The sequence below is a fragment of the Microplitis mediator genome, chromosome 5 (genome assembly GCF_029852145.1).
Source record: "Microplitis mediator isolate UGA2020A chromosome 5, iyMicMedi2.1, whole genome shotgun sequence".
Taxonomy (NCBI): Eukaryota; Metazoa; Arthropoda; class Insecta; order Hymenoptera; family Braconidae; genus Microplitis; species Microplitis mediator.
The window spans coordinates 11,783,818-11,802,966 of record NC_079973.1 but is presented as its reverse complement, the minus strand read 5'-3'; the positions used below and the strand labels follow the sequence as shown (position 1 = coordinate 11,802,966).

The window sequence follows — 19,149 nt, the reverse complement described above, 5'->3', positions numbered from 1 at the left end:
AGGTGATCAAGTCTTCCATGCGCTTCGTTTAGGGTATTGAGGACTTGAATAACATATTACATTCAGCGGCAAGCCCAACATCAAAATAACTGAGGCTTTGGAGGCTCAAACTACTGTTATAATTTTGACTCGGGATCAAATTGTTAGAAGAGATGTTTAAAAAAATCAAGTATTACAGTGAAAAGTAAAGCTAATCGTCCAAATTTTTAGATACTTTTTACGAAATTATCATTTTCGGTTCAAAAGTTATTTAAGGGTAAAGCCAGAAAACTCAATTTTATGAAAATCAAAATAAATTTTAAACACCCACAATTGCTAAACTAATCGACCGATGGGGCTCATCTTTGAACTTGACCAAGGTTCGGGCTATCTATATTTTTCTCAATTTATCTATAAATTGTCTTATTGAGAAGAAAAGAGGGAAAAAATGGTTCAACGAGAAATGTAGAGCAGCGAGAAAAGAAGTGAAAAAAAAAACTGAGGAAGTTCAGAGATAGGAAGGATCGAGAAGCCAAAAAAGATTTGGTAAAAAGTCGAAAGATATACAGAGAGGCAAAATTTCGTAAATAACATGACTTATGGGGATTCTCAAATAAACGATTCAAATGTAATGCTGGATGCAATAAAATCAATGATTTTGAGTGACGTAAAATTCGAAAAATGTAAATTGATTAGGGCTTCACTCGAGCCGAGACAAGACAAGATTGGGAAAGTCTTGTCTTGATCTCGAAAGCTTTGATCTCGTCTTGATCTTGACTTCAAAATGTAAGTCTTGCATCGATTTCGAAAAATAAGTTATTAATAATATTGTCTTGTATTGTCTCGTCAAGATCTCGTCTTGGTCTTCAATAACCTGAAATTTTCTTAATATCAGTCATAATACAACACACAGTTGAGAATTTTTTTTTCAATAAAGGAAAAATTTATTATTTTTTAAATCTTATATAAATATACTTGATCGCTTCAAGTACTTCTAAAATGTTTTAACTTTTTAACCCAATAAACATTATTATAATTAATTAATAATCTTTCTGAAAGCATGGAGTCTTATTACAAGTAATTCTCATATACTTATACTTATTTTTTTATGTCTTGTCAAGACTTAGCGAGATGTTTTTAATGATATTGGTCTTGGTCTTGAATTGCGATCTATAATATCGTCTTGGTCTTGTCTTGACAAATCGAGACGAGGTCAAGACAAGACCAATACAATCTCGATCTTGAGTGAAGCCCTAAAATTGATAATCTTACAATTAATAATTATTATTATATGTTAAAAAAGACGAGATAGATCATTAAACAAAATAATTTTTTCTATTAATTTATTTATAAATATACTTCACTATAAAAATATCATAATATTGAGGAATTACAATACCATAAAATTTCAATTTCACTTTACATATGATATTGTGAACAAGTACGTAACGGATTAGCTTGGGGTAGGTTGAACTTGTCAATGAAGTTTGACAGCCGGGAAAAAACATAACTTTTTTTTTTATATTTAGCTGGTTATCTTTTTTTTAAATTTTATTATTCGGGCTAAAATGTAACACTTTCATCCCGCGAATTAGGGACAGAATTCGAACTTTTGGCATCGGTATGAAAAATAGTATATTACACAGCTAGGGAAGTACAGTAAGTCAACAAATGGCCAACAAGCTCTTTCGATTGCCGCCTTAACCATCCAAATTGCTTCATTATTTAAAACGTTATAGACCGGTCACACACACACACACACACACACACACACACACACACACACACACACACACACACACACACACACACACACACACACACACACACACACACACACACACACACACATACATACATACAGACACTCGGGCATGATGCTGAAAATAGTCAAAATAGCTTCCTAGGACCTCAAAATGTCAACATCTGATGAAAACTCGGTTTTCGAAAATCGGGGTGAAAACCATAACTTCCCGAATCATTGAAAATCATCGATTTTCTTAGCGGGAAGTTAAAAAAATCATGTATTTTGAGAGCTGCTTGAATATCATTTTAAAATTATGGTAATAATTGAAAATTTATCAAATTTTTTGTTCAAAAATTTAATGAGAGATCAGTTAACATCCAATGCAAGATTACAAGTAATTTTGGTTTAAAATTACTTTAATTGTGAACTAATGCAGAAACATTTATTCCAGTTCTGAAAACTCCATCTCCTCTTCAATGTCCTTTATTTCTTCAGTAGTTAACATGCCCGATTTCATATCAGGATTCAAATATTTTGAAATGTCGTGAGTGATAACTTTAAGACTCAAAAATCCTCCAGATTCTCCGTTGCCGCGGTGGTAAAGCCCAATCCCGTCCAATGCGACTCTAGGTATTGGGAAGACTGGCTGAATATCAAAGTACGGAATCGTACTTTGTCCGACATCGTCAGTAACATTCGAATGAGTTAGCATCACTCGTGAATAACTTTCTGAGTCGGGAATATTATTATAACTTTTTTGAGGATCCGATTTGCCTTTGACGTCAACGACTGTTCTATAAAATAAATAACAATTTCAATTTTAAGGCAATAATTTGGAAAGTTTATGAACTACGACACGATCAAGTTCTAAAACTTATAAGTTGACATCACAAGCCGAAGGCTTGAGCGGTTAACATCTATCGTAAATCGTTCGTTAATCTCCTAGGACAATAAGTTATGAAATATATTTTCAAAGCTGTAATACCGATATAGTGCAGCTCTGTTTACAGTTTTAAACATCAAAAGCGAATCCGGAGACAACCATTCTGAAGATATCTTTTCATTATTTTTGTCAAGATCCCTTATTATTTTCGAATCCAGTGGAATTAATAAGCCAGTTGTAAAATTGAACCTTGTTACCCGGATTTCCAGTTGAATGTCTCCAGAATACATCCCGAGTTTCAACCTTACACCTGTAATGACATGATTCGGTTCTGGAACGATGACATCGTCTAGATCAAAGTAGCGAAGCGTATCGGTTATAAACGCGTAATCTACGTCTTTCTTTAGTGGTATTTCTTTATCGTCAACAACTCTTACGAAAGCTCCACCCTTAGCTTTTGCATCATACTTTAATTCGTCAACGGGCAGCCATTCGGTGGTACCGTTTTCAATACGACCATCTTTGATTAGCTTGCCCTGCTCGATTTGCAAATGAATAACCTTATTTTTCTTAATAAATCGTATACCAGTCAGTACCCTAGTGATTAAAAACAAAATAATAGACGGATTCGTTTGAATTTTTATTTTTAACTCACATATTTTTATCAACATCCGTTCGTTGTCGTAAGAAACTCAGTGTGCGATCAGCCTTTGACTCGGCTTTGTCTTCTATACATTGACATAAACAAGGGTTACACTTGGATGCACCAATTGTTAACTTGTTAAGTGAACCCTTTTTACCGAACCAACAGCTTTCGGTGCTGCCATAAGTGCGGTTGTCATAATTGTTCACATAAATCAGGCGTTCTTTGAATTCACCGGGCTGCAGAATTTTCAATGGAATTAGTTTTTGAGTATAACATAATTATTTATTGAATACTCGGTTACCATTTCACAAAACTCAACGTAATTCAGGTCCCAACATTCGTTCAGCCTTCCCTGGCATGGATTCTCTGGGTACCATTTTCGTTTTTGAAAACTCTCATATTCACGATAGATCGTCGATGTATCAATGTCACTACAGGAACCACCACAACTTCCATCAGAACGTAACATATATTCATGTCCCATCGTCATTTGGATTGCGCGGAACATTTCCACAAATGTTTCACCTATTGAAACACATGATGTGCTTGTTAAATTTTTTATACTGATTTATTTGAACAATAACTTACCATTAATGTGTTTTGGTGGATCACAAACAATTACTTCTCTAGGTATCGTTTTTAACGCTTCTTTAGTAGCTGACATATAATCATAAGCGGCTTTTAGAAGTCTCTCTTCAGATCTTTTTGCTTCTTTTATAAAAGTTGCTATATTAAATTATTTTCATTATTAATCAATTAACCCGAGTCGAAATTTAAATCGTAGATTGTACGTACAAGACGATGAAAACGTAAATTCAACCTTTGAAGACGTAAATAGTCGTAAAACCTATCAAAGATGTAGTTGACGTACGAAAACGTAAATAAGACTTGCGTAATCGTAAATCGTAGATACAACCTTTCAAAACTGGCACTAAAACTATTAAACTATACCGGAAACATTTTTGTCTACAAGCTTCTAGGTAGTCTGTAAGACCCAAAGAAGCTCGAGAAACTGGGCATCAGTACCCGCATGGAAAAGCTATATATTGTTAAAAGTATATAAAAAAATATATGGTGAATATGTGACAAATATATAGCGGCAAAAATATCTATATTGAAAAATATATGTTTTTTACATATATTGGATTATATATTTATCATAATATATTTACTTGTGTATAATGTTTTGTATTTTTCTATATATATTATCTCATATAATGCTCAATATATTCTTATCATATATGGATAGTATGTATATTAGGGTGATCCAAAAAATAACAAACTTTTTTTTTTTTTTTCCAAACAGGTTCAAAAGTTTCATTTAGATAAAAAAAGACGCCTGTGAAAATTAGAGCTCTTAATATTAACATTAAGAGGTTCCTCATCGCACTTTTCTATTTTCCATAAGAATAACATAGGAAAAATTTTTTTTACGTCTTCTGAATTGTATAAGTAGCTAACGATGCGTCATAGGAATAATTGACAGGCATATTTTTGTAGGGAATTGAATGCTCTACAAAAAAAGATTCCTATCATTCTTTGAGGAATCAATTTGTTCAAAAGTTATTTGAGGTTGAAGTCGAATTCATATTAAATTTTGAGATTTTCTTACTTTTCCGGCGAAACTATCAGACTTATTAAAAAATATCATTGGACCTTTTTTGTAGATAATTTTATTCCCTAAAAGTTATTTTTAATAAAGTTTTTTCGAATTCCGCATTGTTTTCTAGTTATTTTTATTTTAATGACATGCTCATAAAAAAATAGTCTTCTGATCGATTTTAAGAGCTTGACACTAATATAAAAATAACTAGAAAACAATGCGGAATTCGAAAAAACTTTATTAAAAATAACTTTTAGGAAATGAAATTGTCTACAAAAAAGGTTCAATGATATTTTGTAATAAGTCTGATAGTTTCGCCGGAAAAGTAAGAAAATCTCAAAATTTAATATGAATTCGACTTCAACCTCAAATAACTTTTGAACGAATAGATTCCTCAAAGAATGATAGGAATCTTTTTTTGTAGAGCATTCAATTCCCTACAAAAATATGCCTGTCAATTATTCCTATGACGCATCGTTAGCTACTTATACAATTCAGAAGACGTAAAAAAAATTTTTCCTATGTTATTCTTATGGAAAATAGAAAAGTGCGATGAGGAACCTCTTAATGTTAATATTAAGAGCTCTAATTTTCACAGGCGTCTTTTTTTATCTAAATGAAACTTTTGAACCTGTTTGGAAGATAAAAAAAAAAATTTGTTTTTTTTTTGGATCACCCTAATGTATATAATTTATAAGTATAATATAATAAACTTGATATATATATCCGTATATTTTGACTCATATAATTAGTGGTATATGGTCTCTATATAATTGATAATATATGAAAGAATTTATATGATTAAATATATGGTTCGCGGTATATTGGAATTATATTTTTCCAGTATATCAAAACTTATATTTTTCGCAATATATTGAAATTTTTTTTTTAATATTCTTTTTCAATTTCTACACAATTCCACAAAAAAAAGTAAAATTTATTATTTTTTCTCCTTCTTTTCATTGGCCTTATATTTACTGGCAATAACCTAAGATAAGTAAAAAAAGTGCCATATATTTTACAATATATTGGAAAACATATATAAAATATATAAAAAATACTATATATTAATTAATATACTACTTTCAATATAATATATCAATATAAAAAAGATATATTAAAATATATATGTAAAACATACATAAAAAGTCATATATTGATAAATATATTGATAATATATTCTAGCAATATATTTTTTTTCAATATATTATCATATATTAATACGGCAAAAATATAAATATTATTTTATATATTGTACAATATATCACATTATAATATTCATATATTCTATCATATATGTTTTCACATATAAAGTTTTTTCATGCGGGTATCTACGATTTACGATTACGCAAGTCTTATTTACGTTTTCGTACTTCAACTACGTCTAAAATACGTTTTACGACTATTTACGTCTTTCAAGGTTGAATTTACGTTTTCAACGTCTTGTACGTTCAATCTACCATTTAAATTTTGACTCTGAAATTGATTAGTCTTCTATCAGGACTGGTCGATTTTATTTATAGAATAATATTTTAGTATTATCCGTCGGTTTTACGCTTAATATGTGGCTCGAAGGACCAACACAGTATCACCAGTCTGATGGTTATAAGCAGCAGTCTCTATGTAACCAACGTACTAATAACATTGCCATAAATAATAAAAAAAAAATTATACTCTATTTCTATAACTTACTGTTACTAAAAATAGATAATAGACCATAAGAATAAGAATTCATTATATATCCTTTTATTTCTGTAAAAATAATCGTTCGATAAATATCATAAACACGTTGCTGCTGTGATTTAGTGCGGCCGCATAAAGATGCTGGTTTCATATCCTGAAGTAAAATTTATAATTAAATAGATAAAATGATTAATTAATTTATTTATTTTAAGAGTCATTACTTTAAAAATAGGAACTGCAAGGTCCAAAAGACCTCCTTGTATATCATCAGATTGCTGTGTTATAAATAGTCGATGGATTTGATTTAATATTTCTGGCAGGTCACCATCTTGTGAAGAAGTAGCAGCATGTATAAATTGGTCAATACTGTATTGATTATATTCACTTGCGGATTTCAGTAGACGCCGATAATCATCAAATTGACCGTTGATACGAGTTATATATTTGTGCAGCTGGCCCATACGTGTCCTAAAATCAGTGTCACGGGGCACGTTGTTCAATATTTGTGACAGCGCGGCATCCATTTTGACGTTGAATAACTTTGTTAGCTCCTCGATTTGAGTTGATAGTCCGTTTAATTTCGCGATCGTAGGGTCTACAGAACTTCCTCCGAAGATAGATGTTACCAGAGGTACATTTCCAGATGCTAAATCTGATATATCGTGGGCAAGACTTATTATGTCCTGGATGTCTGATACTATTGGAAGATCTAATGCAATTATATTTTCAGTTCCGAGTAACAGAAATAATAATGAAATTATTTTAAACATTTTATTAGTGTTTCACTTGCTTGTACTCAAAACATTCACCTTCAACTGTAGTATATATTACATCGCTGTATTAATTTAAAAAATTATAATAGTTAGTTATTACTGACGTGGATGCCGCTATCTAAACAATTATTTTCTATGACCATGGTTTATCGAAAAGCAATTAGCGAAATTATGATAATAGTCATCAGTTCATTGTAACATAAAAATAAAAAATTACTTAACAACGTAATAAGTAGTTAATGATAAAACGTTTCACTATTTCAAAGAAATTAGATTAAAACGAATGAATTCATTTATATGATTGATGCTAAATATTTGTAATATCATTCGTACCTTAAGCAATCCATTCATTTTCGTAATTTGTTCATAAACCATTGATTGAGAAAGTTCATTCCTTATCTTCACCGTATTATATGTATTATGTCTTGAATGTGCACACACTTTGCTGCTTCACAGCATTTAATATTTATGCTAGGTAATATTCACTCCAAAACATAGAGGAAGGGAGAGGGGTAGGGTAGGCAAAACGGGGTACCCCCAAAAATTTATAAAAAGAAATTTTATATTTTAACTCCCCAAATTTATGAAAATTTTTAATTTTTTTAGCGGCAAGTTAAAAATATTTATTCACTTCAATGTCAACATATTATATTCAATAATTGCACGACTCATGATGCGAAGCGTCAGAGTGTGCTTTACGATCGAAAAATTTTTTTCACCTCACTTCGGCAACTATTTCCATTACTATACCCATGTTAGTTCGCGGAATTAAGATATTTTGCATACTATTTCGAAGATAATTTAATGGAGATTAGTTCCACACTTTTCAAAACTTTATTTATTTTAATAAAAACGGAAAAAACATCAAAATAGTTAAAACAATCGGTCTATCAGTTGACCCTGCGTCAGCCCTAAAACTTCCCGCTGTTTTCGAGCTCAAGAACCTCAAAAACATTATTGTGAATACGTTTTCGAGCTCTTCGAGTTCGAAAATACTTTTGTATGCTGTTGTTTTTGAAAAAAAACGTTTTTTCACTATTTTTTCTCCAACGATATCTCTCAAACGAATTGACCGATTGAGACGGTTAAGGTAGCAGTCAACGTGGTTTATTAAGTTTTAGAGCTGATTAGATTTTGAAATCGAATGATTCAATTTTTTTGTAGATATCCGAAAAAAAAACGTTTTTCACTATTTTTTTAATCAACGATACCTCGTAAACGAATTGACCGATTAAGACGGTTGTGGTGGCAATTGGCGTGTTTTATCAAGTTCTAAAGCTGATCAAATTTTGGAATTGATTTATCCAGTCGTTTTTGAGAAATTTCAAAAAAACCGAAAAAAAATTTTTTTTTAATTCTTTCGTCAACGGTTTCTCTTGAACGAATGAACCGATTTTGATGGTTGACGTGGCATTCGACGCGGCTTATCAAGTTTTAAAGCTGATTAGATTTTGGAATCAATCCATCGAGCAAATTAAAAGTTATCCAAATAAAACATTTTTGAACAAATTTTATTTTTGAAATATCTCCGAACGCACCCTACTGATTAAGCTCAAATTTTTACGGCTTCAAGATATTAACAAGCCGCGTCGAATGACACCTCAAAGATCAAAATCGGTTCATCCGTTCAAGAGTTATGAATATTTACATACATACATACGTACGTACGTACACACATACATACACTCGGACATCATCGTGAAATTAGTCAGGATAGCTTCCTAGAACCTCAAAACGTCAAAATCTGATAGAAATTCGGTTTTTGCAAATCGGACCGAAACCAATAACATCTCGAATTTTTGAAAATTTTCAATTTTCTTAGCGGGAAGTTAAAAAATTTCCTGTCCGTCAAGTATGAAACCCGTATACATTGTAACTTGCGAAAAAATGCAGTAATTGAATTAAATATTTTTTTTTTAATTCTTTGAAAGAATTGTAGGTCTCCTATTGCGAATGGCTAGGTAACTTAGTGTCGTTTAATTACAATGAATAAAAGAATAAAAAAGACTGTATAACTATATCTATATATTTATATCTATGTAAAATTAACATGGGTAGTGATATATCTATACATTATACGTACATTCATGCCACCAGGGGCGCTTGCGCATTATCATCCTAGTACAGCTGTTATTTGTTTTTGCTAATTGGTAAGCCTGAATTATTCAATTTAATTTTTAACTTCCCGCTCAGAAAATTGAAAATTTTCAAAAATTCAGGAAGTTATTAGTTTCGGTCCGATTTGCAAAAACCGAATTTCTATCAGATTTTGACGTTTTGAGGTTCTAGGAAGCTATTCTGACTAATTTCACGATGATGTCCGAGTGTATGTATGTGTGTACGTACGTACGTATGTATGTATGTAAATATTCATAACTCTTGAACGGATGAACCGATATTGATCTTTGAGGTGTCATTCGACGCGGCTTGTTAATATCTTGAAGCCGTAAAAATTTGAGCTTAATTAGTAGGGTGCGTTCGGAGATATTTCAAAAATAAAATTTGTTCAAAAATGTTTTATTTGGATAACTTTTAATTTGCTCGATGGATTGATTCCAAAATATAATCAGCTCTAAAACTCTATAAGCCGCGCCGAATGCCACCTCAACCATCAAAATCGGTTAATTCGTTCACGAGATATCGTGGGAGAAAGTAATGCGAAAAATGGTTTTTTACAAAACAATGGCATACAAAAGTATTTGCGAGCTCGAAGAGCTCAAAAATGTATTCACAATAATGTTTTCGAGCTCAACGAGGGGAAGTTTTTGAGCTGGCCCGCAGGGTCAACTTATAGACCGATTTTTTTTTATTTGTTATTCATTTACGTATATTTATTTTGTTATTAATCGAGATATTTTGAGTAGGTTCTTTTATAATTATAAAAAATAAACTAATATAATTAAGAAAAAAAAAAAAAAAACATAACAAATTTTAATAAAAGAAAATTGTATATATTTTAAATTTATTCGTATTGAAATAAAAAGAACAGGTCAATAGATAGTTTGATTATTTAATTAAGTAAATTGAATGTCACCTGCAAAGTTAATGAAAATTTCTGATGATCATTACTAAAACACGCTACATTTTTTAACAGGATTCATAGATGATCCAATAGGGCAATTGAAATCATTCGAAAATTCGCGGCTGTTTGAAAGTACTCCAATGACACGTTTATCTACTGGAGCATGCTCATCGGTCGAATTCACTTTGAGTAATGATGACTTCGATGTGCACCATTTACTTGCGTACGTTATCCAAAATAATTGATTCGAATTGTAAGGCAAACTAGAGTAAGTTGGTTCAGGTCCATTCTTTTTGACCCAGTCTTGATAGGCAGAATAAGCAACTTGTATACCCAAATTGTCGGCAAGATTTTCGTTCACATAGAATGAACCATTTAGCTACAAGTAGGCAATCAAATAATTAAAAAATCGGCTTATAAACTGTTTATTACTTTATAACATTATAACCCCTACTTTCTTTCCAGTTGCTTCATAAGAATAATTTGAGTATTGTTCAATAAGGCATTCTTTTATTTCACTGAATTTTTTATCTGCCAATACACTCCATCCGTTGTCTTTGATTCCGAATTTATTGAAGGAATCGGAAGAAGAATCAATAGTATGCCCTATTTCATGTCCTATAGTGGTCCCGATCGTGGCGAAATTAGTGTAATCTGAACGATTAATACTGAAGTACAAATTTCTCAGTAATTCGATACCTAAAACTTAAATTTTTCTACGATTAATTTAAATTATAAAACAAAAAATAGCACTCAAAACAAATGGAATAGTGACATAATATACCAATAGTATTAGAATGTAAGAAGTTGAAAGCATTAGAGTGCAATGGATTCTCTATGCCAATAATCTTCATCCAATCGAATGAATTCTTAGAACTTATCAATAGTTCAGTGAGTTTTTTACGACCGAATAATTTTAGATTCAAATGATTCTTCAAATAATTTTCAGAAGTGATTTCAAGGCCTTGGAAATACGCATCCAATGTTTTATCGTCGAAAAGTTCGCTTGGATAACCAACGACAAATTTCAAAGAATTTATTTCGGCCATCAGCAAATCTTTGGTTTTATCATCCAACCAACTAGTGCTATTCAGAAAATCTAAATATTTCTGTTTCATATCTTTAATGAACTGATTCGTGACACTTTGCTGGGCTCGTCCGTCGATCGGATAACGGCGTGAATAATAGTAGATCATTAGATTTGGCAATAAATTTTCAAGTTGACTGAAACACGACTCATCCGTAGATACATTTGATGGATTTCTAATCTTAGAATAAGCTAGTCGAAGCTTGTATAGAGTTCTAGATTCGACATAGGGAATCAATGATTGAATTGTCTTCCATACGAAATAATTCGCTTGCACTTTTTCGGGAGTTTCGTTACTTAATTTTTCTAATTCAGTTACATAATGACAATTTTTTACAAAAATTATCGATTCATTTGTGAAGTAAGGTTGCGTAGTTGTTTCGTTCGGCAGAGCCACCAATCTCTGCCATTTTATACCTGGCCAAGTTTCTTTCATTTCTTTTAGTGACATTCTGTTACTGTTATTAACATGATTTGATATGTTATTGTTGTTGCTTATATATATGAGCTTCAATTCGAATTTTAGTGATTCCATAAGGTCTATTTTCGCTTGTGTTTCATTGGCACCGAGAAGCTTCGCGACATCCACCATATATTTATGGTAAGCATCGATCATAGAATTGTTATGGTCGTTTTTCATGTCTTCATATGAAAATTCGAATTTTGGTGAATCCAACTATTGAATGAAATGAAGAAGATGAAAAAAAGTGTTATCGAGCAATTTTTTAATTTTAAATGGGCGGGGTAAACGGGGTACTAAAATATTCGGTTTTCGGAGACTAAAATACGATCAATACTTTTTTTTCGTGATATTCAATGTGAATAGAGAAATTTTCAGCTGCCTTTGAAAATTAAGTAAATTTGACTAAATTGAATATTCTTACAAGTAATTTCTATGAAAAAAAATTATTGATTGCAAAAAAAGAAATAAAAATTTTTAATAGTTTTTATCATAAAACATTTTTTGAGTGGCATTTTCGATTTTTGAAAAAGTTCAACAAAAGATCTTAAAATAATGCTCAATTGTATTTGCATAAGTGATTTTGGAATGTTTAAAAAACATTCTACAAGACAAACAGTGTCTTACACAATTTTAAGGGTACCCTCCCCCCACTCTACTTCTGTAATCAAATAATTATTGGACTGATACTTACATGAATGCTCTTACCTCCTTTCTCTAGATCAAGTTCGGCACGAAAATAATAACTTTTACCAACCCCAAGATAACCGGCTTTCTCTTCAAAATCAACCCAATTGAAGTCAGTGCTGTTCCATTTGGGGCCTTCTACAACAGGCCACTCACCCAATTTAGATATTATTCCAGTTAAATCATCCAATTGGTCCTCTCTGACACTAGAATCTAAATAATTAAAATTTCAGAAGGACTTCTAAAATCTGTATTTATGTGTGTGGGTATGTGAGTCTGTATGTTATTTGTTTCGAATTTCTTAATTATTTCTTAGTCTATTTGATCGAATCATCTGCAATTAACAGGAAAGTCGATGGCTAACAAGCTCTTTCAATTGCCGCAAGATTTACATAAATCGGCTGATTAGTAAAAAGGCCAATTGGAAAAAATAGACCCGGAAAATCTATTTTTCAGCTGACTACCGATTTTATGTAGAACTCCATACTCGGCTCTACAATTTGATGATATCATGTCTTTCAATGTCTATTAATTTCTTTCGAGAAAAAAGAACACCTCCAGAGTGTCCAATATGGTGCAGAGCAATGATCATTAAAAATAACCGCGTTGCGTCTGTTCGTCAAATAGGAAACAAATAAGTTGGTAAGCATTGACGGTAATCCGAATTGACTTTGTCTGCTAATTAATAAATATAAATCAACCTTATCGAACGCTTCGGCAAAGTCCGTGTGAATGACATCTACCTGGTTACCTTCAGTAACACATTCATAAAGATATTGCGTGTACGTTATAAGATTGGTGACTGTTGATCGGCGTCTGATGAAGCCATGCTGGTACTCACTAATATTAGGTTGAAAGTAAAGCAAAAGCTGATATGCCAGATACATCTCAAATACTTTAGCAAAAGCAGAGATAAGTGAAACAACGTGGATAAGTGTATAGAAATAGGTGGGATAGAATAAGGAATAAGCGTGCAGCACAATAACATGCCACATGGTAGGCTATTCCGAACACAGGTTTTTTTCTGTATTTTTAGACAGTACGTAAGTGAAATTGGACGGTAGTTGGTCTATTCTTGCTGATCCATTTTCTCTGGGTCTATTTTTTCCAGGTCTATTTTTTCCGGGATCCGTAAAAAAGTTATAGACCGTTCACACACACACACACACACACACACAGACAATCGGACATCATTCTTAAAATGGTCAGAATAGCTTCCAAGGACCTGAAAACGTCGAAATCTGATGAAAACCCGATTTTTGAAAATGGGTTTGGAAACTATAACTTCCCGAATTTTTCGACAATCATCGATTTTCTGAGCGGGAAGTTGGAAATTTTATTTTTCTTGAAATAGGGATGCTTGTAACTTTTTGTGAGATAGTTACGAGCATAACTATTTAAGATATATTCGTTGGAAATTTGATTTTCCATAAAATTATGAAAGTAAAAATTGGGAAAAAAAGAAATTTTCATTTTGTATTCGAGAAACAATCGAAAAATAAAAATTTTTTACTTGTCTTTTCAACGGGAAAATAAAATGAATAAGCAACAGCTCAATTTTCGAGATATCAAGCTTATTTTGTAGGATTTTTTTTAGGTCCCGGAAAATCGTTTAAGTCTATGAGACCTAAAAAATCTAAAATTATTAGTTTTTTTTTCTTGATATACACTAAATTATAATCCACGCATGGATAAATCGAAAATATATAATTACCTATATTGTTGTTATAGAAGTCCAAGTTTTCACAAGAGATCACGAAGTCTCTGAGGAAATTAAATTGCTTGGGAGAATCCAATTGATCATTTATTATTAAATATATAATTTTCATGTATACAGATTTTACTGGGTAACCAAAATCATGATCTACAGTTTGTACATGATCATCAGGAACATTATCAAAATTACCGCAAGCGAATTCATAAAAATTGTCACAGGGGTCAACGCTCGCGTTCATATTATAAAGTAAAGCCAGTTCTGAAATAATAATATTATAAATGATTTAAATTTCGTTATAACAACCTGACTAGAATTTTGACCTGATTTGCCTGAAATACCATGAAGACCTTCTCAGGTTTCAATAAGATTTGCCTTAAAGGGCAAACCTGACAAGTTCCTTATCAGGACCACATTAGGATATCCTTATAAAAAAAAAAAAAAAAAAGGGATTTGCTATCAGGTCAACCTGACGAATTCCTTTCAAGACTACACCAGGGTAGCATTCTCGCTTGCTTATCGAGCTAAAATTTATTCCAAATGTTTTTGTTAAAGTTCCAAAAGGAATTTTTTCTTGATTTGCTTGAAGTTTCATGGGGTCATAATGTAGTAACTCATCTGGCCGTTAAAATTTCCTATCCCTTTTAATATTTTATATACCGGCTAAAAATCGAACAAAGTACAGAACAATAATGTATTTATACAAAGAGTACATCAATCATTGCATCAAGGATTTTTTATTCCTTCATCAGTTATTCTTAGATATCACAATATATATACTATTTACACTTACACAATCACATACGTAATGCAGGTTCGAGCCCAGCAGCCATCAATAAAAAAAAAATGTTTGCTTTCTCTGAGTAATGCTTCTAATACAGTAGATCACATTCCAGATCCAATTTAAATTTCCTTCTTTCTTTTTCGAAATTTTGTATTTTTTTTTTAATTATTTCTAATAAGGCAACCCTGATAAGGATTTGATGAAGATATCCTGGTAAGGACCCGATAAAGTAATTCTGATAAGGACCTCATAGGTCATTAGCGTTACATCCACATCAATTTCTCGTCAGGATATCCCGATCTGGCCCTTATTTGAATTAAGGTTAGCCTGAGAAGAACCCTGCCAGATCCTCATAAAAAATTCTAGTCGGGTAAATTGTATAATCAAAAGTGTTTATGAGTTTCTACCGAATTCCAAATTATCCTTTACACATTCTCGAGTCGTACAATCTGACTTCTTTCTGGATGAGTGTATTGTCGTATTATTCAAATTTTCGGCTGTTATCGTTGAAACACATATTGCAAGCGAGACAACCCATAACTTTTTCCTGTAATTTAATATAATACATAGAAAGAAAATTATAGAATCGACCATAAATTATGGGAGCAGTTCCTATAATTATACACTGAAAAAAATAATCGCTAGCTGCTAGCGATTTTTTTCGTTAGCAGCTAGCGATTTTTAATCGTTAGCTGCAAGCGATTATTTCGCTAGCGGCCAGCGATTTTTTCTTTAGCAGCTAGCGATTTTTAATCGTTAGCTGCAAGCGATTATTTCGCTAGCGGCTAGCGATTTTTTCTTTAGCAGCTAGCGATTTTTAATCGTTAGCTGCAAGCGATTATTTCGCTAGCGGCTAGCGATTATTTCGCTAGCGGCTAGCGATTTTTTCTTTAGCAGCTAGCGATTAAAAATCGCTTGCCGCAAGCGATTATTTCGCTAGCTGCTAGCGATTTTTTCGCTAGCAGGTAGCGATTAAAAATCGCTTGTTGGAAGCGATTTTTTCACTAGCGGGTAGCGATTAAAAATCGCTTGCTGGAAGCGATTTTTTCGCTAGCTGGAAGCGATTTTTTCTTTAGCAGGGAGCGATTAAAAATACTGTTTTTATCATTAAAATATATATATATATATATATATATATATATATATATATATATATATATATATATTCATATATATATATATTTTAATGATAAAAACAGTATTTTTGTATATATATATTTATATATATATATATATATATATATATATATATATATATATATATATATATATATATATATATATTCATATATATATATATATATTTTAATGATAAAAACAGTATTTTTAATCGCTCCCTGCTAAAGAAAAAATCGCTTCCAGCTAGCGAAAAAATCGCTTCCAGCAAGCGATTTTTAATCGCTACCCGCTAGTGAAAAAATCGCTTCCAACAAGCGATTTTTAATCGCTACCTGCTAGCGAAAAAATCGCTAGCAGCTAGCGAAATAATCGCTAGCTGCTAAAGAAAAAATCGCTAGCCGCTAGCGAAATAATCGCTTGCAGCAAGCGATTTTTAATCGCTAGCTGCTAAAGAAAAAATCGCTAGCCGCTAGCGAAATAATCGTTTGCAGCTAACGATTAAAAATCGCTAGCTGCTAAAGAAAAAATCGCTAGCCGCTAGCGAAATAATCGCTTGCAGCTAACGATTAAAAATCGCTAGCTGCTAACGAAAAAAATCGCTAGCAGCTAGCGATTATTTTTTTCAGTGTAGAAATGCTTTCAACTGTTGTGGAACAGTTCCTATACTATTATGGGAGTGATTCCCATAATATGTAGGAATGAACCCTAGATATTATTATTAATCATTCTCATAATAGTATAGAATCCATCCCTATAAGTGTACACGGAAAAAAAATATTGCTCCTCGAACGATCTAAAGTATAGCAACTCTTAGATCGTTACCAAAACAATACGAACGCTTATGGTAACAATACCGTATCGTTCCTGTAACTATCTATTAGATAGTTGTGAGCCCTATACAACTTTCCGCAGTCGTCACCTCACACGGCACTGTCTAACCTAACTAAACATTCATTTTCGCGCCAACTTTTGAATATTGTATAATTGTTGCTAGCAGACGCTTAATAAAAAAAAATAGTTTAAATAATAATTGTGATGCTGGAATATGGACCCACGGGTAATTAATAAATTAACAGATTAGAATCTCCATAACTATGTTGATATATTTATTGATAAGTGTTTTTTTATGCTTGTTGTAATCAAATATACAACCAAAAATCTAAGTATTATATTTAGTCGATGTTTTATAATTTAAATGTGATACGTGAATAGAAGAAAAATAATTAATAAACAAATGAGATCTGAGTTATTATTTAATTTAACATTAAATTACTAATAAATAAATTCAAAAAAATTAAAAGATATATTTCTATTTATATTTAAAATTTATTTAGACTATAACTAACTAATAAATCAGTTTTATAAATTATTTTATTTAATCAAAGTTATTTGCTTATCATTTATTTATGTATGATAAAGGTTTTTGAATATCTCATATAATTTCCAATGTGCGTGACATCAGATAGGGCTCAGAACGATACTGTATAGATCTCATAGCTATCCACCGTATTGTTGTCAGAACGATACAGTAGATCGTTGCAGTAACAATCTAGTAGATAACTATAGCGTATTGTTACTGTAACTATACAGTATACTTCTGAGAACAATATTTTTTTTCTCCGTGTATGGTAACTATTTCTATAATGCATAAGAAAAGTTCCTATAATCTTATTTCCGTGTAAGAAAAAAAATTCAAAAAATAATTTATTATAAATCAATAGAGAACAAATTCTATAACGATCATCAAATTCAATTCCATTATTAATACATATTTGCAAAAATACTTACATATTTAAAACAGTCACAGAAGCTTAAAAATATATTATGTTAATACTTGCGATGACAATAGCCGACGTCGATTTCGATGTATTGAAGCACTAATTCTTAATATTATTTTTCCGTTACAAAACTTCTATTGTTATCAGTACAAATAATCTATCATTAAAAGGCAATTATTGAATTTTAGTAGATTATGTATATAAGAATGGATGATTTTATTATCTACGTGTGACTGATGTTCTAAATATATATTATCTATGACCAATATGGTTATCTTTGAACGTGGCTAAATCAGTGTTAAGTCAAGTAGACCTGTAATCGTTTAATTAAAAACACTTGAACATGGAAAGAATTTTTTGACGAATATTACTCTGCTATTTCGAGTAATCCTGGGCCATTCCAAAAAATTAGTTTTTTTTATTTCAACTTTTAATATTTTCCGTTGTAATGTTAATATCACTAGACTATATTTTACTCAACTAGTGAGTAATTCATTAACAGCAGATGAAGTGGTATAATTCTATGATTTTATACTCTGTTGGGATCCCACACTGAAAAAAAAAATCTGTCTATCGGTTGACCCTGCGGGCCAGCCCCAAAACCACCCGCTGTTTTCGAGCTCCTCGAGCTCGAAAACATTGTTGTGGATACATTTTCGAGCTCTTCGAGCTCGAAAATACTTTACACTGAGAGAAAAAAAAATTAAATTCAAGTAACCATGTTTACTTAACTCATAATACTGAAAACAAGAAAAAATTTATTACATCGAAGTATAATATTTCTTATCTTTATAACAATTGTTTGAATCTACTCATAAATTTCTACAGACAATGCATTTTTACTAAAATTAAGAAAATATTTACTAAAATTAAGAAAATTTTTACTTGGCACTATTTAAGTAAAATAATACTTAAATCAAGAAATTTTACTTGGAAATATACACTTTTTTCTCTCAGTGTAGTATGCCATTGTTTTAAAAAAAACCGATTTTAGCATTTCTTTCTCCCACGATATCTCAGGAACAAATTGACCGATTTTGATGGTTGTGGCGGCAATCGGCGTGTTTTATTGAGTTCTAGAGCTGATTAGATTTTGAAGTTGATCGTATAAGTCGTTTCTGAGAAATCAATAAAAAACTAAAATAAAAAAAAATTTTTAATTCTTATTCTTTGTATAACTTGTA

At 31.4% G+C, this 19,149-nt stretch overlaps 2 protein-coding genes across 2 annotated transcripts; both read right to left on the bottom strand.

The window, feature by feature from the left end:
• Positions 1 to 1,414: 1,414 nt before the first annotated feature.
• LOC130667398 (uncharacterized) lies at positions 1,415 to 7,373 on the bottom strand. The gene is made up of 7 exons (XM_057468933.1): positions 6,763 to 7,373; positions 6,551 to 6,695; positions 3,844 to 3,981; positions 3,557 to 3,780; positions 3,265 to 3,491; positions 2,712 to 3,206; positions 1,415 to 2,520 (listed from the first exon to the last, which is right to left on the bottom strand). Exons 1-7 carry the CDS (start codon positions 7,309 to 7,311, stop codon positions 2,169 to 2,171), a joined length of 2,130 nt encoding a protein of 709 aa, XP_057324916.1. The 5' UTR covers positions 7,312 to 7,373; the 3' UTR covers positions 1,415 to 2,168.
• Positions 7,374 to 10,314: 2,941 nt separating this feature from the next.
• On the bottom strand, positions 10,315 to 18,076 carry LOC130667397 (neprilysin-2-like). Its single transcript, XM_057468932.1, has 7 exons — positions 17,976 to 18,076; positions 15,476 to 15,615; positions 14,285 to 14,545; positions 12,578 to 12,783; positions 11,121 to 12,099; positions 10,791 to 11,041; positions 10,315 to 10,715 (listed from the first exon to the last, which is right to left on the bottom strand). Coding segments are annotated over exons 1-7 (2,172 nt in total). The 5' UTR covers positions 17,978 to 18,076; the 3' UTR covers positions 10,315 to 10,382.
• Positions 18,077 to 19,149: the final 1,073 nt, after the last annotated feature.

What these genes read in the sequence shown, in the direction of transcription:
- LOC130667397 (XM_057468932.1), bottom strand. An exon ending in AAGGAGGTAAGAGCATTCAT is followed by an intron (nt 12,100 to 12,577) that starts GTAAGTATCAGT and finishes TTCATTCAATAG; the next exon opens with TTGGATTCACCAAAATTCGA. An exon ending in ATGAAGCAACTGGAAAGAAA is followed by an intron (nt 10,716 to 10,790) that starts GTAGGGGTTATA and finishes GCCTACTTGTAG; the next exon opens with CTAAATGGTTCATTCTATGT.
- LOC130667398 (XM_057468933.1), bottom strand. Translation starts at nt 7,311, where the DNA reads ATGTTTAAAATAATTTCATTATTATTTCTGTTACTCGGAACTGAAAAT. An exon ending in TCCACCAAAACACATTAATG is followed by an intron (nt 3,781 to 3,843) that starts GTAAGTTATTGT and finishes GTGTTTCAATAG; the next exon opens with GTGAAACATTTGTGGAAATG. An exon ending in AACAGAGCTGCACTATATCG is followed by an intron (nt 2,521 to 2,711) that starts GTATTACAGCTT and finishes TTTATTTTATAG; the next exon opens with AACAGTCGTTGACGTCAAAG.